The sequence below is a fragment of the Macrotis lagotis genome, chromosome X, assembly GCF_037893015.1.
Source record: "Macrotis lagotis isolate mMagLag1 chromosome X, bilby.v1.9.chrom.fasta, whole genome shotgun sequence".
Lineage (NCBI taxonomy): Eukaryota > Metazoa > Chordata > Mammalia > Peramelemorphia > Peramelidae > Macrotis > Macrotis lagotis.
Window position 1 is genome coordinate 148,320,547 of NC_133666.1, and position 19,939 is coordinate 148,340,485.

Below are 19,939 nucleotides of genomic sequence, written 5' to 3' on the forward strand. Positions count from 1 at the left end.
TACTACTACTACTGCTGCTGCTGCTGCTGCTGATTTAATAGTATATCCTGTTAATAATTATATTGTTGTGAGGATCAAATGAAATAAAAATTGTAAAGCACTTAGCACAGTGTCTGATAAACAGTAAACACTGATAAATGTTACTTATTATTTTTGATATTAATTTTGACTTCTTCAACAAACCTATTCATACCTGATAACAAGGAGAAAAATCTAAATGATTTCATTTTTGTAAGATCATATAATTGTTGGAGTGACTAGGTGGCATAGTGGATGGAGCACAAACCCCAGAGTCAGGAGGACCTGAGTTCAAATCCAGCCTCAGACACTTAATAATTAACCTAGCTGTGTGACCTTGGGCAAGTCACTTAACCCCATTTCCTTGAAAAAAAATCATATGATTGTCCTTTGTGGTCACCCAGTTAAACCTATTCATCTTGAAAATAAAGAAATTGAGATTCAGTGAGAGGAAATGACTTGCCAAGGTCATGGAAAAAATGTAGCAGAATGAGGGGTGGGGGTTTTGAAACCCTATCCCATATCTTTCCACTTCATCAAGATGCCTCTCATGGTTATTCTTTCTTTTCTTCATCTTTTGGTTGAGATTGAAAGGACAAATATTTAAAAAGTTAGGCAGATAGCCATATAGAACTTAGACAAAGATTTCTGAATAAACTGTAGTCCCTTATATTTAATCTCTGGTGTATGGCATTTTTCTTGGCTACAGTTCTTTGGTAGTCAAGACTTCTTTATTTAAAATCCTAGGCAAAGCTAAGAATTGCAACCTAACTCAAGTAAACTCGGGGTGGGGAGGGGATATGTGATTTTTCAGTTGAACTGTAGTGTGATGTTTTCTTGTATTCTTATCCTCTGAAGATAGGTGATAGTTGTGATGATACTATTAACTAGAATATAAGATAGAGAGTTTACTGTGTATTCCTCAGAAAATAACATATCTATCTATCTGAAAGTTGCATTGTTTTTAAAATTTATCGATAAATTAATCTCTATTAATCTGTTTTTTAGATGCACTGCAGAATGCCAAGTTTGTCAAAATTTAATAAGGTAAGATTAAAATAAAAGAAATAAAATAATAATAATAATATTACTTAATTATAATAAAAATAAAATAAAAGAAATTAAGAAAAGAAAAGAAAAAAAGAATCACTATGTGAATTGGTGTAAGTTATTTTAACTTGTTCCTATGATAGTAAGTGTTTAGTGGGCAGCTAGTTAGCCCATGGGCTGCATGAGGTGCTCATTGTGATTGTGTGCCACTTGCCTGTGGGTTTATTAAATGCTTTAGTAAATGAAGCCAGCTACTGCACATTTCACTAAAATTGGAAGTCAAAGTATATTGTCTATTGTTTCAATGAAAACTTTTAAAATAAGGTCAGGCAGCCCTGGTGTAGTGGATAAAGCTCCAGGTCTGGTGTCAGAAGATTCTTTCTAGCTGTGTGACTCTGGGCAAGTCCCTTAATCCTATTTACCTCAGTTTCCTCATCTGTAAAAATGACCTGGGGAAGGAAATGACAAACCATTCCAGAATCTTTGCCAAGAAAACTCCAAATGGGATCACAGAGTTGAAAATGACTAAAAAATGACCGAACAACAACAAGTGTTTAACAAACAGTCATTGTGTGAGTAATATCATCTTACTTGCTGATGAAGTAGTGTGCTTTTTAAAAAAATGTGTTTTCTTATGTGTATTAAAAAAATTTGCAAGGTAATGGGGTTAAGTGACTTACTTAAGGTCACACAACAAGGAAATTATTATGTGTCTGAGGCTGAATTTGAACCCTCCTGACTCCAGGGCCGGTGCTCTATTCATTGTGTCACCTAGCTGCCCCAGTAGTATGCTTTTGGGCATAAAGGTTTTGGGCATAAAGCCTAGTCAGAGTAAAGCATTGTTCAGATAAAGAATTGGATAAGTATGAATGGCCAACAATAAACTTCCTTAAAAGATTCCTCTATTTATAGATTTCTTTTTTAAAAAATCAGATTTGCCATGTACCATTTAAAAAATCTATTTGAATAATGAGAAAATTTTAAAACATAAAACTATTTGTTTGAACTATAGCTTAAATTACACAGAGAAGAAAAAATCCTTACAAAGTTTTCTAATGTTATTACTAATTTGTCTTCTTAAAATTTTATAAATTAAATTTTTTTTGGTCGAAAATCTGCCTATTTTCCTTCCTTCCCAGTGAAAAAGGAAGAAAAACAAACTCCTTATTACAAACCTACATATTTATTTAATTTTTTTAAATTAAATTTTTTTGGTTAAATTCTCCTACACCAACCATCTCCTCCCCCATCTATTGATAAGGGAAGCAACATAATGTCCAATAAACATATGAAGTCTTGCAAAACATATTTCCATGTTAGCTGAAAAACAAATTTCTTCATTTGGCCATTGCCAAAAAGAAGAGACTCATTTTATATTCTTAAGTTCCATTTTCTATAATGAGGAAGTTATTTTTTTGTTGTATTCAATCTTTGTGACCCCATTTTGTCTCTTTTTTTTTCGGCAAAGATACAGTTTCTCCAGTTCATTTTACAGATGAAGAAGTAAAGCAAATAGGATTAAGTGACTGATTCACCCAGGGACACAAGCTAGTAAGAGTCTAGGACTTGATTTAAACTTATGAACATAAGTCTTTCTGATTCTAAGACCAGTGCTCTATACATTATGTCACCTAACTGCCCAATGATAAGAGTAGTATGTTTCATCATTAGTCTTCTAGTATCCTGTTTGATTATTATGCTGATCAATGTTTTTAGGTCTTTCAAAAATCATTCATTGTGATTTTTTCCCCCTGAATTTCCTGACCAGGATTTGGTTTGATTTTGTCATTCTGTTTGATACATTTTCTAGATCTTCTTGGAAGTATTTTCTTTGGGGGTGAGGGGAACAGGACAGAGACTTTCTGTACTTCTTTCTTCTCTAATAATGGGAAAATGTCACTTCTCACGTTCTGGGCATTATTTAAAATTAATATATGTATTATACCACTGTTAATGGTTTTTATGTTAACATTTTTGAGGATAAAATATCCACAGGCTAGGACTAACAAGAGGAATTTGGGAAAGGGAATGTATCACCTAGACTTATGGAAGGGAAGAAAATGGAAATTAAAAGAGTATGACATTATTCCTTTTTTCTCCTAACCTATTTGGCATGAGAATTCTCTTCTAACAAAGTAAAACAATTACACAAAACTAACAGTGTGGCTTCATCTGAAAGTGCATCCAACATTCCCACATATATAGTATCCTATCCCAAATCTCTTAATTAAAAAGAAAATTAATGAATAGAAATCTATTTTTCTCACCCTTCCATCCCCCTTACCTTATTGAAAAAAAGGAGAAAAATAAATTTCTTGTAACAAATGTACACATTCAAGCAAAACAATTTCGACTAGGATGTACACAACTTTTATGTCTATTGATATGCATATATGTGTGTGTGTGTGTGTGTGTGTGTGTGTGTGTGTATTTAATGTTATATGTGCTAGATCTTTCCATTCAGAAGGGAGATAGTATATTTCATCATCAGTTCTCTAGAATGGTCAATATATTGATCATAGTTCTTAAGATTTTCAAAGTTGTTTTTACAGTGTTATGCATATGAATTTATCATTATTAAATTTAATCTCATTAGATTCAGTCCCATGAAACCTTTTGAATTCTAATTCTGTCATCTGACTTTTTAACTATTAATTTTAGATCTGTGGTTTTTAGCAAATCTGATAAGCAGGTTATGTATGCCACGTTGAAAAAAATAGAAAATAAGAACAAGGATAAATCATTGTGGCACTCAAATTAAAATAGTTCTCAATTTTACCATCAATCCATTAATCACCATTCTTTAGATCTGATCATTGAACCATTTCAAACCTAATTGTAACTAAGTGTAAATTTGTCAATTGCTTTGCTAAAAGACAAAATAAAAAAGAATCTCAGAGCTAAAAGGGATGTCAGAGATCATCTTATCTTTTTCCTGAACAATCTTTTTCTTCTACAAAATACCCAACAAGTGGTCATCTAGGTGTTTTTTGAAGTAAGGGACAATCACTGCCTTCAAATAGTTAAGGTGTTTTTCCTTCATCAAGCTTAAATTGGAGTTACTCTGTAACTTTCACATGGTGCACAAATTCTGCCAAGAATAATGAGGAAAATCTCTTAAATCTCTTCAAATTCTTGAAGAAAGTTCTCTCATGTCTCTCTTAAGTCTTTTGATTAGATCTAACAGTTCCAGGTTCCTTCAAATAGTGTTTCTGTGACAAGATAATGGTCTCTTTAGAATTCTCTCATTTTTTCTCCATTCCAATATTAGAGTACTAGACAATTGAACATAGTACTCTAGATATGATTTGATTAGGGAAGAACATGGTAGAGCAATCATTTCTTTAGTTTTGGACATTTTGCTTACCTTAATACAGTCATAACATCATATTAGGGTTTGTTTTCTTTTTTGCACAGGGAGGAGGTGGGGAGGGACTGGTGGGGACTACTTTATCATACTTGAAATCTACTAAATTCCCTCCAGATCTTTCTCAGAAATCATAGAGGATAGAGTACTGGGTTTGGAGCCAAGAAGACTGAAGTCTTTCAAATTCTGTCTCAGATATATACTTGCTTTCTGTCTCAGGACACTTCACTTACACTTCTCCTAGTGTTAGCTTCCTCAGTGGTAAAATTAGGATAACAGTATCTACTTCACAGGGTTTTTATAAGGATCAAATGAGGTAACATATAGAAAGCACTTAAAATTTAAAGTGCTAAATAAATGCAATGAAAATGATACTGCTGTGTAGATGAACTTCTCTCATCTCATTCTACTGGTTAGTTTTTTTTGATCCAAGTGATAATTTTACATTTAATGTTATTAAAATTGATCTTATTTCTTAAGCATTTTGTATTTGGGAAGCATGGAACCAGGCACCAGGGAATTCAAATAGGAAAAACCACAAGGAAATTCATGCCATCTAGAAGTTTATCTCCCTTTCAAAAATATTTTTATTGATGTCTTTAGCACTTAGGTTGCTTACACTTCTTCCTTTATTTTTTTCCAGAGTTCCATACCTTATAACAAAGAATTTGGAATAAAAGAGGAAAAAAAGAATTCAGCAAATTCAATAAATCTATCTGTCTTGTCTGTCTATCTGCCATCTATGTTTCTTTTGATTTTAGATGAAATATTTTACATTCATGAATTCAGACCTCTGAAAGAAAAGTCTTCTATTTTTTTCTTTGGAATGCAATTTTTTCTTTATTTTCATCAGTTTTTGAATATTTTGTGTTTGTTCTTTCTGTTTATATTGTAGCTATTGTATATATTGTTTCCTTGGTTCTGTTTACTTCACTTTGACTTAATTCATATAGATCTTTCCATACTTCTCTGTATTAATTATGTTCAACATTTCCTATAGCAAGAATAATTTTCTATTACATGTACTACATTTTACATAGGCATTCTCCTATCAATGAATATAGTTTATATGTTTATAATTCTTTGATGTAACAAAAAATATTACTGTTAACATTTTGGTGTATACAGAGTCTTTTCTTCAGTGACTTTCTTGGGAACATAGACCTTGCAATATGATCTTTATGTCATGGGGTATAGTCATTTTAGTCATTTTCATTGGTAATTTCAAATTGTTTTCCAGAAAGGAAACATGTATTAATTCACCAACTAATTTACCAGTTCCACCAATAGTATATTGGTTTGCTTGTCATTGTATAACCTTTCTAACAGAGATTATTTCCTTTTGTCATCTTTTCCACTATTGGGTGTGGTGTGAAACTTCAGATTTATTTTTATTTTTATTTTCATCACTGAAGATTTCAAGCATTTTTATATGATTGCTAGTAGTCTGGATTCTTAATTTGAGAATTCTGTTCATATCTTTTGACCTTTTATCTATTGGGGAATGGCTTTTGGACATATATATTTTTTGCCAAGGGGATATTTTTGGATTCTGTCTCTGTTATCTGCAAATTGGATGAACATGTCACATATATTTTGAAAAAGTCTATTTATTTTTAACATGTTTTTTATATCGAATTCCACATTCCCTTTTTCCCTTTAGCCTTTCTCCACCTACTGAAAAGACAAACAATGTGATATGAATTATGTGAAAGCATGAAAAACATTTCCATATTAGCCGTGTTTCCAAAAAAAGCAAGAAAATAAAGTGGAAAATTATGCTTCAATCTTTACTTAGAATTCATTAGGTCTCTCTCTGATGGTAGAAAGCATTTTGTTGAAAAATGTTTTGGAGAAATAGCATAGGATTAATTCAAATCTAAGAGGACACTTCACTTGAAAATTTCTTCCAAGTTGATTCTGAACCATCAAGGGCTACTTTTTGCATTTTTGTCATTCATTTAGTTCTGAATCTATCAAACTAGATTATCTTGTCATTTTATCTGTAAGAATGATATGAAAGACCCTGACAAAATTTTGCCAAAGACCATGAAAAGTATATCTATAGCATTTTCTTGATCTAGTAACCTTATCAGAAAAGAAAATGAAGCTAGTTTGATATTGATATTGAATATTTGATCTTTATTTTAAAAATGTTTTATTGATAGCTTGTTTTTATATCACAGTCTTTTTCCTTCCGTCACTCCATTAAACTCTCAAATGTGAGAAAGAAAAACATTTAAATTAAAGAATTTGATTCTGGGGCAGCTAGGTGGCACCGTGGATAGAGCACTGGCCCTGGAGTCAGGAGGACCTGAGTTCAAATCTGACCTCAGACACTTGATAATCACCTAGCTGTGTGGTCTTGGGCAAGCCACTTAACCCCATTTGCCTTGCAAAAACCTAAAAAAAAAATAATAAAAAAGAATTTGATGCTAATTGTTTCTAATCTTCATTACCTATTAAGGATTAAACCATGCTGACTCTTGGGCATCACCACTTCTTTAATACAGGTAAACTAACCATATTTTAGTAATATATCCTAGAATTTTACAAGATATTAAATTTAGTTTCACTGGCCTCTGGTTTGAAGATGCCACTCTTGTGTCCACTTAAAAAAATTATTTCCCCAATTTTTGTCAAGTTGTCATCTTTCCCTTTAACTGTTATCTTTCAAAGTTTGATGACCTTGCCCAAGTTCACACAGCTAGGTGATTATCAAGTGTCTGAGGTCAAATTTGAACTTAGGTCCTCCTGACTCCAGGACCTGTCCTCTGTGCCAGTAGCTGCTCCTCATATATTCCATTTCTTTCAAGCTGTTGACCTAGGAACTTGAACTTAGGAAAGTTAGACATTTTTTTTAATACCTATTTATCTTCATATAAAAATAAATAAAATGCATATGGCATTCTTCTAATCAAAAAATTTTGTGAATGGCAGAAGAGGAAATGAAGTTAGACTAAAGGGACTTGTTCTTGTTGAATCTCCACTGGTTTGTGGTAATCATCACTTCCCTTTCTAAGTCAGACTCAAGAAGCTATAAACAAGTGCAGGTAATTACTACTAAGAGTGAATATGAGAAAGATTTTTTTTTAATCCCTTTTTTGAAATTTTCTAAAGTAAAATTTTGCCAGATATTAAAGTTAAGCTTAATGGACTAAAATAGTTTTAAAAACCTTCCTTCCTTCCTTCCTTCCTTCCTTCCTTCCTTCCTTCCTTCCTTCCTTCCTTCCTTCCTTCCTCCTTCCTTCCTTTTTCTTTTCTTTCTTTCTTCTCTCTCTCTCTCTCTCTCTCTCTCTCTCTCTCTCTCTCTCTCTCTCTCTCTCATCATGAAACCATCTGCTTGCTTTTGACCTCTGACTTTCTCCACCATTTCTCATAAATAACCACTTGGGAGTCACATTTGCTAAGTATCTGCAGAACCCTGAGATAGATTTCTTCCAGTGTTTTTTTTAAAAACTGCTTTAGGAGAGTTAAGCTCTATCTTTTCTTATATTTCATTACAATTCCCTTTGAATTTTCTTGTTTGTTTAATATTTTCCAATCTGAAGACCATTCTCCTTGATAGAAGAGGGAACTGAATGCAAAGAGAATAGAGTGCTGGACCTGGAATCAATAAGATCTGAATTCAGATTTGACTCCAAACACTCACTGGTTATGTGAACATGGGCAAGTCACTTAATACTGCCTATCTCAGTTTCTTCATCTACAAAATGGAGATAATAGCACCTATCACTCAGGGTTGTTGTGAGACTCAAATGAGACAATATTTATAAAGAGCTTAGCACATAGTGGACACTTATTAAATGTTTATTTCCTTCCTAAGAGAAAAACAAACCAGAAACAAAATAGGAGGTGACTATAATATTGAGTAAACAGTCCTCAGGCAGCAATCTTTAGCAGAGTACACCTGGAGCACAGTAGCCATCTTTCTCTTGACCCCAACATGGCTAACTAAATTTTTTGTAACATTCTTCCCAAATCTCAGGTCATTGTAAGCTTTCTTGTTCTGGACTAGTCTCTTAAAAGATTACCCCAACTGATGTCATTCTTAGCACCATTTATCTGCCCTTGCTATTTCTTAACTTTATTTAAATAAAATTTATTAAATTATTTACTTAAATTTAAATTTCACTCAAATTAATTTAAATTATTTAAATTTACTTAAATTTATTTCTTAATTCTTTGAGTTTCCATGTTGATCACTTTAGATAGCTTCTCTTCTTTCTTCATTTAGCCATTGGTGTTTGTATTTTCATGCCTGGTTAGTCATTTTTCTTTTATCCTTTTCAATCTAATCTTAAATTTATTATCTTTGGAAGAAAAAAACAAAAGCAAAATAGGGCTGAGTAGTTCTGTCTTATTCTGTTATCTGCTATTATCTTGTTCTTGATAGCTCCTATCCTGTTTTGAAATCCTACCTGTCCTTAATTTGTACTCCTTGAAATCTTACCTTAAAATGTGGGGTGGACATCAATCCTTAATTAGTTCTAATTTTGTTATCAATTCTACATTGGCAGCTAATTCCATTGGCAGAGTTAGTTCCCCTTATTCACCTTTTCTACCTTTTGAAGAATGAAATTATCATCACAAATTACTCAATTTTGTTGATTTTTACCACTGACAAAAGATGCCCATTTGACTTTTTTTTTTTTTTAGTTTTTGCAAGGCAATGGGGTTAAGTGGTTTGCCCAAAACCACACAGCTAGGTAATTATTAAATGTCTGAGGCTGGATTTGAACTCAAGTCCTCCTGACTCCAGGGCTGGTGCTCTATCCACTGTGCCACCTAGCCGTCCCCCACCATTTTACTTTTGGATAGTTTTACTGTTAGGAAGTTCTTTATTATGTCTCTGTTACTTTTAATCATTGCTTAATGTTAATTCCTTTCTAGAGAAAATCAGAACAGAGACTAAATGGTACAGTCAAAAGAGCATGGAACTTGGAGTCCAGCAGACCTGAGATCAAATCCAACCTCAGTCACTTACTAGCTATGTGATCCTGGGAAAGTCATTTAACCTTTGCTTCATTTTTTCCATTTTAGTAGTGAGAATACTAATAATATCTACTTTTTGGAGTTGTGAGGATTAAATGAACTAAGAAATATAAAACTCTTTCAGATTATAAAGTACAATTATATTAGTTATTAATTATTTTAATAATTAAAAAAATAAATACAAGCAAAATATTTATTAATTATTAATACTTCCCCTTTTAACTAATAGTCCTTGGAATGTTTTAACAGTGTTTTCATGTTTCCTTCCAATAATTCCCCACCTCTTACCCCGCCCCCCAGACTAAATACCCTCCATTCTTTGAATTTACCGTGGATGGCATGTTCTCTAGGTTTCCCCTTCTGTTATCCCCTTTAGTAAATACTTTAATGTATCTACATTTTTCATAAAATAATGGGTCTAGAAATAGAAATAGTATTCCAGATGTAGGGAGTCAAACACAAAATAAATCAGAACCTCTCTAGTTCTGGACCTTGTGTCTCTCTTGATGATGCTTAAGATTATATTGACTGGAGCAGCTAGGTGGGGCAGTGGATAGAGCAGTGGTCCTGGAGTCAGGAGGATCAGAGTTCAAATGCGACTTCAGATACTTAACATTGCCTTAAATTTTAAAAGAAGATTATAATAGCTTCAAAAAAATTATATTAACTTCCTTGGTTACTATGTCACACTATTTATTCCCACTGAACATACAGTCCACTAAAAGCCCCTTATCTTTTATGCAGAATTTTAAAAATTCCATCTACTCACATTTGTAAAGATGATTTTTTTATCCGAAGGAAAATTTTTTTATTTATTGCCATTGTTTCATTCTATTTTTTTTTTATCTCTGATCTGCCATTTCATCCCATGGAAATTTTTCTGGGTCTTGATTTTGTTAATTATTATGCTTAATTTTGTCACGATCAAATTTGACCAGCTTATCTTGTCTCTAGAGAGACCTACCAATGAGTAACTATTAATCCATTAATGATGAAGAGGGAAAAGGGAAATAAGTGCCAGACTCTGTGATAAGTGCTTTTATAGATATTACTCATTTGATTCTCACAACCTTATGAGATAATTGCTATTATTATCCCCATAGTTTAATTGGAAGAACCTGAAGCAAGTGACTTAAGTGGCTTGCTTTAAGGTTATCCTACTTGGTTTTTATGTCTTGGCAAATCAGGTTTCTAGAAAAACAAAATTTTAAACCACAAAATTCCCTTAGTTTTTAATTATGTATCATTGATTTTAATTTTAAATCAGTATTCAAAGTTCAAAGTGGCCATAACTTATTTGCTCTTTCCTTTGACTTAGTGGTCTTCTTAGTGCTATTTGGAGACTTATTTAATATAAATTCTTTCATGTTTTTCTCCTTCATATCCACACTCTTTAGCTTTCCATTTTCTTTTTATTTATTTATTTATTTTTATTTTTTAAATTTATTTTTTGTTCTCATTTTGTACAAACTTTTTTTTACATTAATAAAATATTCTTGTTTACAAGTAAACAAAATACCCCTCCCCCCATAAATATAGATAGACTTGCTTGGGCAAGCTTTTCATTTTCCACAATTGTAATTTAATTTTTCTTAATTTCTTTCTGGGCAATTAAGTGGTGCAGGGGATAAGAGCACTGGACCTGGAGACAGAAAGACCAGAATCTGACCTCAGATGCTTACTAGCTTGTGACCTTGGACAAGTCACTTAAAGACTTGGCAAACCACTCTAGTAGCTTTGCAAAAAACCCCATGGACAGCTGGTCCCTGTGTTGGGATCACAAAGTGTTAGACATGTCTGAGGAACAATAACAAATTTCTTCCTGGTTGTATATTTTTTAATAATGCAAAAGTATGCATATTGTGCCCTTTTTATGGACTATTCATTATCCTTCATGACTTTAATTCTAGCATTAGAACTAGCTAGATCAGGATCCTTAATTCTTTATTATTTATTCTTCTGATTTAGTCTGTCCCCTTATTTATTTAGTCTATCAGGCTTGTTTTTCTGTTGTCTACTATGAGTGAATACTTCTTGTATTAATCAAGATTTAGTACTTATAAAACAATGAAGGTGGACTATCAATTTAAGCCTTAGGAGTCACTGAGTTTTCGACTGCTGTGGAACCTTGGAAGTTACTCTAGGCTAATGCTTTCATTTTACAGTTCAGGAAACAGGTCCTCAGAAGTTAAATGATTTGGTTTTGGGATCAGAGGGCTAGTTAATGGCAGAACACTAGGTGGTTGATTGTGTCAATATTCAGTGTGAATTAGCCATAAAATATAGGCAAAAATGTGGAAAACTTGCATAGTATCTTACATTAATTATAATACTTAATTTGCTTTAATTTTAGGTGCTATTGTGGACGTTTGATTGGAGACCATCATGGTATGGCATATCATTGGGCTTTCTCTTCAGCTACCGGGGGCCAAGAAGAGGAGGAATGGTCTGTGGAAAAACATACAAAAAAAAGTCCTACTGATACCTTTGGCACTATTAACTTCCAGGATGGAGAACATACCTACCATGCCAAGGTTTGTTAATAATACTAAGATTCTAGTCAACTTTAACTAACAATAACCTTATTTTAGTTCTTATTCGAGAGGAGAAAGGTTAATTGTAAAAAAGAATAGTTAAGGGTAGATCCTTAGAAGGCTTTGTTTAAAGATGCTATCTATCCTACTTCAAATGTAATTAATGGAGGGGCGGCTAGGTGGTGCAGTGGATAAAACACTGGTCCTGGAGTCAGGAGTACTTGGGTTCAAATTCGGTCTCAAACACTTAATAATGACCTAGCTGTGTGGCCTTGGGCAAGCCGCTTAACACCATTTGCCTTGCAAAAACCAAAAAAAAAAAATGTAATCAGTCTCTGATATGGTAATGAGCAAAATTTCCTCTTTTTTATTAAAAGGCAGTGAGGTATCCCAGATGTGAATTGAAAAGAGTATATATATCTCCTTGCCCCATGACTAGATGCTTTTGTTTAGACAATAAAAGAAATAATTCCTTGCACTCGCTTGATTGGATGACAAATGATCTTTTTTTGAAAGATCTACAGGAAATATTCTGTAGAAGAATATAGTAGTAGCTAAATTTAAAATTTTAAAATTTATGGTCATTTCTAATCCTGTCCAATGATCATTTATTAAACATGCACTGCATGCTTCTAGGTGCTAAAAATACAAAGAAGAAAGGTGATAGAGTTTCTGCTCTTAAGGAAATTATATTTTTCTAAGGGGATTGCATGTATACAGATAAATATAACATGAGGTACAGCAAAGAATATCTAGGAAAATTTGTTGGGGGACTGTATAGTTTTATTTGAGTGGGAGGACATGAATGAGACACTATTTTGTAGTAGATATGACCATCAGGAAGGACTGAGTTCAGATCCCATTTCAGACACTAACTATGTGATCCTGGGCAAATAAAAACAAGAAACAACAACAAACCTATTACATAAAGAAAAAAAGTCATTGGAAGTAGGTAGTTGTAAAAATAAAAAGTAAAATCTTTTCTGTATTTCAGTTTCCTTATCTGCAAAATGAGGGGTTGGACTTGAAGGTCTCTTATCTGTCCTTCATTTTTGGAGAAGATCCTGACATCAGAGAAGTAAAGGAGGGGAGTTGTATAAAATTACTGACTTACTTTTTCCCTCCGGAGCTGTCTATGTCCAGTGAACAAGGACACCTGGAGATGGCCCTGGATGCAGGGGAGACCATTGTCTTTTTTAAGCTTAGGTCTTTTCTAGGTCATGAATGTGACCTGTGATAATCTCTAAGGTCTCTTCTAAAGTACTAAATTTATATAGTCCTAAGAAAAAGTTATCAATATTGGACAGTCACTGGCAAGTAATATAGTATCTTCAAGAGAAAGTCAAATTGTAGTTAGTACAAGGAGCATGAAGGACTGCAAATGGAAGCTTTAGTGACTGAAGGGGAATTTGTTAATATTACAGTATTTGGGAGAGGTGGTCCCATAGAGCACATTAGGAAAGAGAGGAAAGATCAAAGGGGAAAATAATTTTTGCTTGGGCAGGTGTTGGTTACAGGAATTTGGGCTGCAGGAAGTTGGTCTTTGTTGATTAGAGAGAAGGCAAAAGTTTTAAGTATGAGAAGCTTTTCATTAGAATTAATTATAATCAATCTAATCAGAAGAGGAATTTCTTTCCTGTAGATCCTATTTCCCTAGGTGTAGTTCCCTCAGGTGATTAGGGCACAAAGTGTTGAGGGGAAAGATGGGTCCTGTACATTGGTTATAATTCTGCAAGAGTTGCAAGCTAGAGGTTACTTCATTCAACCATTAAATTAAAGCAAAGATTCTTAACATGGGGCCCATAGACAGTTTTCAGGTGATCTGTAAACTTCTATGGGAAAAAAAATCACATCTTTATTTTTACTAGCTTTTAGAAGAAGTTTATTGTTTGCTTTTTTACTATTTAAAACCACTCTTCCAAGGCCTGGAGGCTTCACTGAGTTGCCAAAGAGGTCTATGATTTACAAACAGCCAAAAATACCTGTATTAGCTAAAGAATCCAGGAACAAGAGGGATGGTAGAGAGAAAAGAATGGAATTTCAATTTCCTAGAAAATATTTTAAAATAAATGTTGGTCTTTGAGATTAATAATTCAATAATTTAGGGCACCCCAATAGTATAAAGAATTGACATTGAAGAAAAATTTGCTCAAAGGTAAAATAGCTTGTTGATTAGCAGGAAGGACCTATCAAAAATGAATTAAGAAATGAACTAAGATAAAAGAGTGAATTAAAACATAGTTTTAAAACCTCATTATTGGAGTCACATTATATGTTCTCTTAAGCTCAAAGAGTCTTTTTTCTTTTTTTAATTTTTATTTCTTTTTTTAATTTTTAATTTTTTACAATTTTTCTCCTAATCTTGCTTTCCTTTCCCCCACCCTCCACAGAAGGCAGTCTGTTAGTCTTTAAATTGTTTCCATGATATACACTGATATAAGTTGAATGTGATGAGAGAGAAATCATGTCCTTAAGGAAGAAAAATAAAGTATTGTGCCTGATTGTTGCACTAATGGAATGAGCAAGTCCATCAGGGTTGGTCATCAACTCTATGTTGCTGCTAGGGTGCACAATGTTCCTCTGATTCTGCTCATCTTGCTCAGCATCAGTCCATGCAAATCTTTCCAGGCTTACCTGAATTCCCACCCTCCTGGCTTCCAATAGAACAATAGTGTTCCTTTACATACAAATACCATAGTTTGCTAAGCCATTCCCCAATTGGACATTTAATTTCCAATTCTTTACTACCACAAACAGAGCTGCTATGAATACTTTTGTACAGGTGATTTTTTTTATACATTACTAAAATACTCTTGTTTAAGAACAAACATAATGCCCCCCCCCAAATTATAGACCCTCATGAGAAATAAAGTGAGAAAAAAAATGTGTTTCAGTCTGTGTTCTGATACTATCAGCTCTGTCTCAGTTGAATCACATTTTTTATGATAAGCCCATGATAAAAGTTACTTCCATATTTTTCCACTGTTGCTGTTGTTGATTGTAATTCCCTCCATCCATTCCTCCCCACTACCATATATTATATTTTCTCTCTCCTTTCACTCTGTCCCTCTTCTAAATGTTCTGTAGGATAGCTAAGTGGCGCAATGGACTGATCACCTGATCACCGGTCCTGGGGCCAAGAGTCCCCGAGCCCACATATCACCCCTGAGACCCAGCAACCACCTGGCCCTGTGGTCTCAGACAGGCCACCCAATCCCAGCCCCTTGCAAGAAGTAAAAAAGAAAAGTTGTTATGTCTGACTATTCTCTCCTATGATCTACCCTCTCCTCTATCACTGACATCCCCCCCTCCCCCCGTTTCCCCTTCTCTCCTCTTTACTCTGGATGTCTATACCCTATTGAGTGTATGCTGTTTCCTCTCTGAGCCATTTCTGATGAGAGTGAAGGTTTTCTCACTCCCCCTCGACTTCCCTCCTTCCATATCATTGCAAAAGCTCATTGTAAAATATATATATACCTATATATATATATTTTTTTCTTATGAAATATCTTAGCCTATTCCACCTCTCCTTTCTCTTACTCCCAGTGCATTTCCCTTTTAGCCATTGACTCCCTTTTTACAATATATTGTATCTTCAAATTCAGCTCTCCTGTGCTTCATCTATAAAAACTCCTTCTACCTGCTCTATTAAATGAGAAGGTTCATATTTTCCATGCAGGTACATGCAATTCATTATCATTAAGTTCCTCATAACTTACCCTTCTCTTCCACTCTCTATGCTTCACCTGAGTCCTGTACTTGAAGGTCAAACTTTCTGTTCAGTTCTGGTCATTTCAATAGGAATATTTGAAATTCCCCTGTTTCATTGAAAATCCATCTTTTCCCTTAGAAGAGGAAGTTCAGTTTTGCTGGGTAGTTGATTCTTGGTTGCATTCCGGGCTTTTTTGCCTTCCAGAATATTATATTCCAGGCCCTACGAGTCTTTAATGTAGTTGCTTCTAAGTCCTGTGTGATCCTGACTGCAGCTCCACGATATTTGGATTGTGTTCTTCTGGCTGCTTGTATTATTTTCTCTTTGACTTGGGAGTTCTGCAACTTGGCTATTACATTCCTAGGGGTTGGTTTTTTTTTAATCTCTTTCCAGGGGAGATTGGTGAATTCTCTCAATTTTTATTTTACCCTCTGCTTCTAGGATATCAGGGCAATTTTCCTGTAGGAATTCTTTAAAATTGAAGTCAAGGCTCTTTTCCTGATCATGACTTTCAGGTATCCTAATAATTTTTAAATTATCTTTCCTGAATCTGCTTTCCAGATCAGTTGTTTTTTCAATGAGATAATTCACATTTTCTTCTAATTTTTCATTCTTTTGGTGTTGGACTATTGTCTCTTGATTTCTCACAAAGTCATCAGCTTCCTTTAGTTTCATTCTCCATCTGAAGGATTTGTTTTCCTCAGAGAACTTTCTAATCTCCTTTTCCATCTGGCCAATTCTGCTTTTTAAAGCATTCTTCTCCTCAATAACTTTTTGAACTGTTTGTCCATTTGACCTAAGCTTGTTTTTAACATGTTATTTTCTTCAGCATTTTTTTGGATCTCCTTGACTAAGCTGCTGATTTTGTTTTCATGTTTTTCCTGCATCTCTCTCATTTTTTCCCTAATTTTTCTTCTATCTTTTTACTTGACTTTCATAATCTTTTTTTGAGCTCTACCATAGCTTGAGCCCAATGTCTATATTTCTTGAAGTCTTCAGATGTAGAAGCTTGGACATTATCATCTTCAGATTGGGTATTTTGATCCTCCATGGGATCATAGATAAAGTAATTGTCAGTAGTCTGGTTCCTTTTTTTTTTTCTGTTTTACTTATTTCCCCAGCCTGTGCCTGATTTTGGGGGTGCTTCCTGAGCTTTTGAGTTTTATTGGGACACCCTCCCAAGGACCTCAGTGTGTGAGGCTCTGACTGCTCTCTTGGTCTGTGAATGACCCCTCTGCTCACCCTTCTGCCACGGGGCTGGGGGGGGGGGTTCCCTGCTCTATGGGGGGCCTGGACTGTGATTAGGATCTGAATGTGGTCAGAGCCCCAGAGTCCTGTTCTAGGGATAGAAGACAGATCTCAGAAGTCTCCCTCCACTCTCCTATCTTCGGTGGGCTGGGCACTCAGGGTGTAGCTGCCTGGAGGCTCCTGCTCGACTCTGCAGGCCTGCTTCTGTTTTCTGGATCTGGGCTGCCATGGCTGGGCTGAGTGCCGCGACCATGCTAAGGGCATGGGCTTCGCGCTTTCTCTGTCAGAGGTCTCCCTGCTGATCTTCCAAGTTGTGCTTGGTGCTCTCTGGGGTGCAGATCAGGAAACTGCTTCTGCTGATGGGAGCCATGGCTCCCAGTCACCCTGGGGCTGTTCCCAGAAGGTTGAAGTTCCTTTGATCTGGCAGGGCCACCCCTCTAACCCTGTGGAACAGAATTTTCCCACTATTTTCCAGGTTACCTTGGCCTGGAGAATTGCTTTAATGGATCTTTCTGTGGATTCTGTCTCTCGAAAATTTAGTTAGAATCATAATTTTAAGGTTTTTGAAATATTTTGGAGAGAGCACCTAAGAGAAGCTCTTCTCCTGCCACCATCTTGTCTCTGCCCCAAAACAAATCTCTTATAATTAATATGCACAATCAAGCAAAACAAATTTCCACATTGCTCTTCTCCAAAAACATATGTATCATTCTGTTCTCTAAGTTAATCATTTTTCTGTCAAGAGGTGGGTGATGTACTTCATTATCAGACTTCTGGAATCATGATTGGTCATTTTCTTGATCAGCATTCTTAAATAATTAAGATGTTTTTAAAATTTATACTCTTTTTTTGTTTAAAGAGAGATGGAAAACTCTAATTCTTATCTATCTGTATTGCTGATTTTGTGCATTATCTTTGACACTTAAAAACCCCCAAACCTATTAGTAAATTCCTATATCTGTGCTAAACCCACTATTATTGTCAGTGGGGTTGTGGAGCGTAAACTCATCTTAATACTAGGCTAAGATGACTATTATGAGTAAGCTACTTCATCTGTTGCACAGATTGTACAAATCATTCAAAAATGAATTTTTAGAACTTATGTTCAATTTTTGCAATTGAAAAATAATCAGTGGCTTTGAGTAAGATTCTCAAATTTGAAAGGGAATTCAAGTGCCATCTAGATTCCATACCTTAACATGAATTCTCTCTATAACATTCTGGGGAAGTGATCATCTAGCTTTTTCTGCAAGATTGTTAATGAAAGGGAACACACTATATTTTGGGGCAACTCATTCCTTTCCTGGACAGTACTTTGCCATAAAGCTTTTCCTTATCAAGCTTAAATTTATCTTTCTGAAGCTTTGACTTTTGGTCCCTAGGGGCCTAGCAGAAATTTAATTCTTATGTACCTGGAAGCCCTTTACATGTTTGATAAACCAATGATAAGACTCCCATTATTTGTTTCTTCAGGCTAAACATCTGCAGTTCATTCATCTGATCTTCATGTGGTATGATTCTAGTCCATTTACTATTCTGATAACTCTCTTATGGATGCTTTCCAATTGACCAATGTCCTTCCTAAAAATGGAACATGACTAAGAATTAACATAATAATCCAAATGTGAACTAAGACTGAGTTAATGCATCAGCTAGGAGTGTTGACTAAGTGATATCTGAAATCCTTTTTAATATTAAGAACCCATGATCCTAAAACAAATATGTATTATTTTGGGATTCCCTGTTGTGTGTGTGGGTTTTTTTTGGTAACATTACCACCAAATTTTATTAGTATGTATAAATAATAGTTAATAATGGGCTAAAAAGTGTTAATTGTGGGGAAAGAAATATAATAGGAATTATACATAAGAATCTTTTTAATTAGAAATTATAGGATTTTAAATTTCATAGATATATCAACTAAAAATCATTATATCTGTATCCCTTAATTTAATTCATTTAAATTTAAGTCAATTAAATTTAAAGTATTAGGCTATGCAGCAGTATTTTTTTTGGTGGTAGCAAAGATCTGGAAATAAAGTAGGTCCAAATGAGGACCAAATGGGGAGAAAAATTGTTGTACATGAGTTTAATGGAATGTTATTACAGTATTTCAAATATGATGGATGCAGAAAAGCTTGGGAAGATTTATAGGAAATGATACAATATGAACTAAGTAGAATTATATATATATTATATATATATATATTATATAATAAATAAAATAAATGGAAAGAAAACAACAAAATAATCAAAATTAAATTCTGTGAAATGATAGCGATCAAGTTTTGTCTGAAAGAAGTAATTTGAGAAGACATTTTTATCTATTTCTTTGCAGAAATGGAGACCATGGGTGTGAGATAAATACCACTTAGAATGGCACACTTTTTTGATGTTAAGTTTTATGAATCTTTTTTCTTTCTAATTTTTTTCACACTTTGTTATAAGGAATGACTCTTTGGGAGGGGGAGAAGGGGAAAACATAGATCAAGTAGAAACAAAAAATAGCAAAATAATTTTTTCAAAACTATGTGATTATGTATAATAGCCCTATGAATAATAGCAACAAAGGAACAAAACTCATTTTCTAATCATTCATATATACTAAATTTTATTCCTTAATGTTATTTATGAATTTTCTAAAGTGGTTAGTTTATTCTGGTTATATTTAATGTACCTCCTAGCAGATTGTTTTAAGAACCTTATTGAAGCTGTCTTGGGAATAACAGAAGATCTGTCAACCAGGAAAGGAATTAATTGTTTCAAGAAATAAAAAATGTATTTGTGTGTGTGTGTGTGTGTGTGTGTGTGTGTGTGTGTGTGTGTGTGGTATATGTAGTAAACATTTTGCAAACTTTGTATATGTGCTATTATTATTATTATTATCAACAATAGCCATTATTACTATTTGTAGCTAGTATTAATATAAATTATGACTATAATAGGAAGAGTTATCCTTAAAATATTATAATATACAATTATTATAGTTAAATGTAAATAATATATAATTATATA

The 19,939-nt window shown here is 33.9% G+C and overlaps 1 protein-coding gene across 7 annotated transcripts in view; it reads left to right on the forward strand.

Moving 5' to 3' along the window:
* TRPM6 (transient receptor potential cation channel subfamily M member 6) overlaps positions 1 to 19,939 on the forward strand; it is a 225,809-nt gene that overhangs the window by 68,379 nt on the left and 137,491 nt on the right. For all 7 annotated transcript variants that reach the window (XR_012472393.1, XM_074206652.1, XM_074206650.1 and 4 more), the window contains 2 exons: positions 1,027 to 1,065; positions 11,784 to 11,964. Coding sequence is in view for 6 of the 7 variants with exons in the window: in XM_074206650.1 (XP_074062751.1) it covers positions 1,027 to 1,065; positions 11,784 to 11,964 (220 nt within the window). In the remaining variant the exon portion in view is untranslated. The remainder of the gene's footprint in view (positions 1 to 1,026; positions 1,066 to 11,783; positions 11,965 to 19,939) is intronic.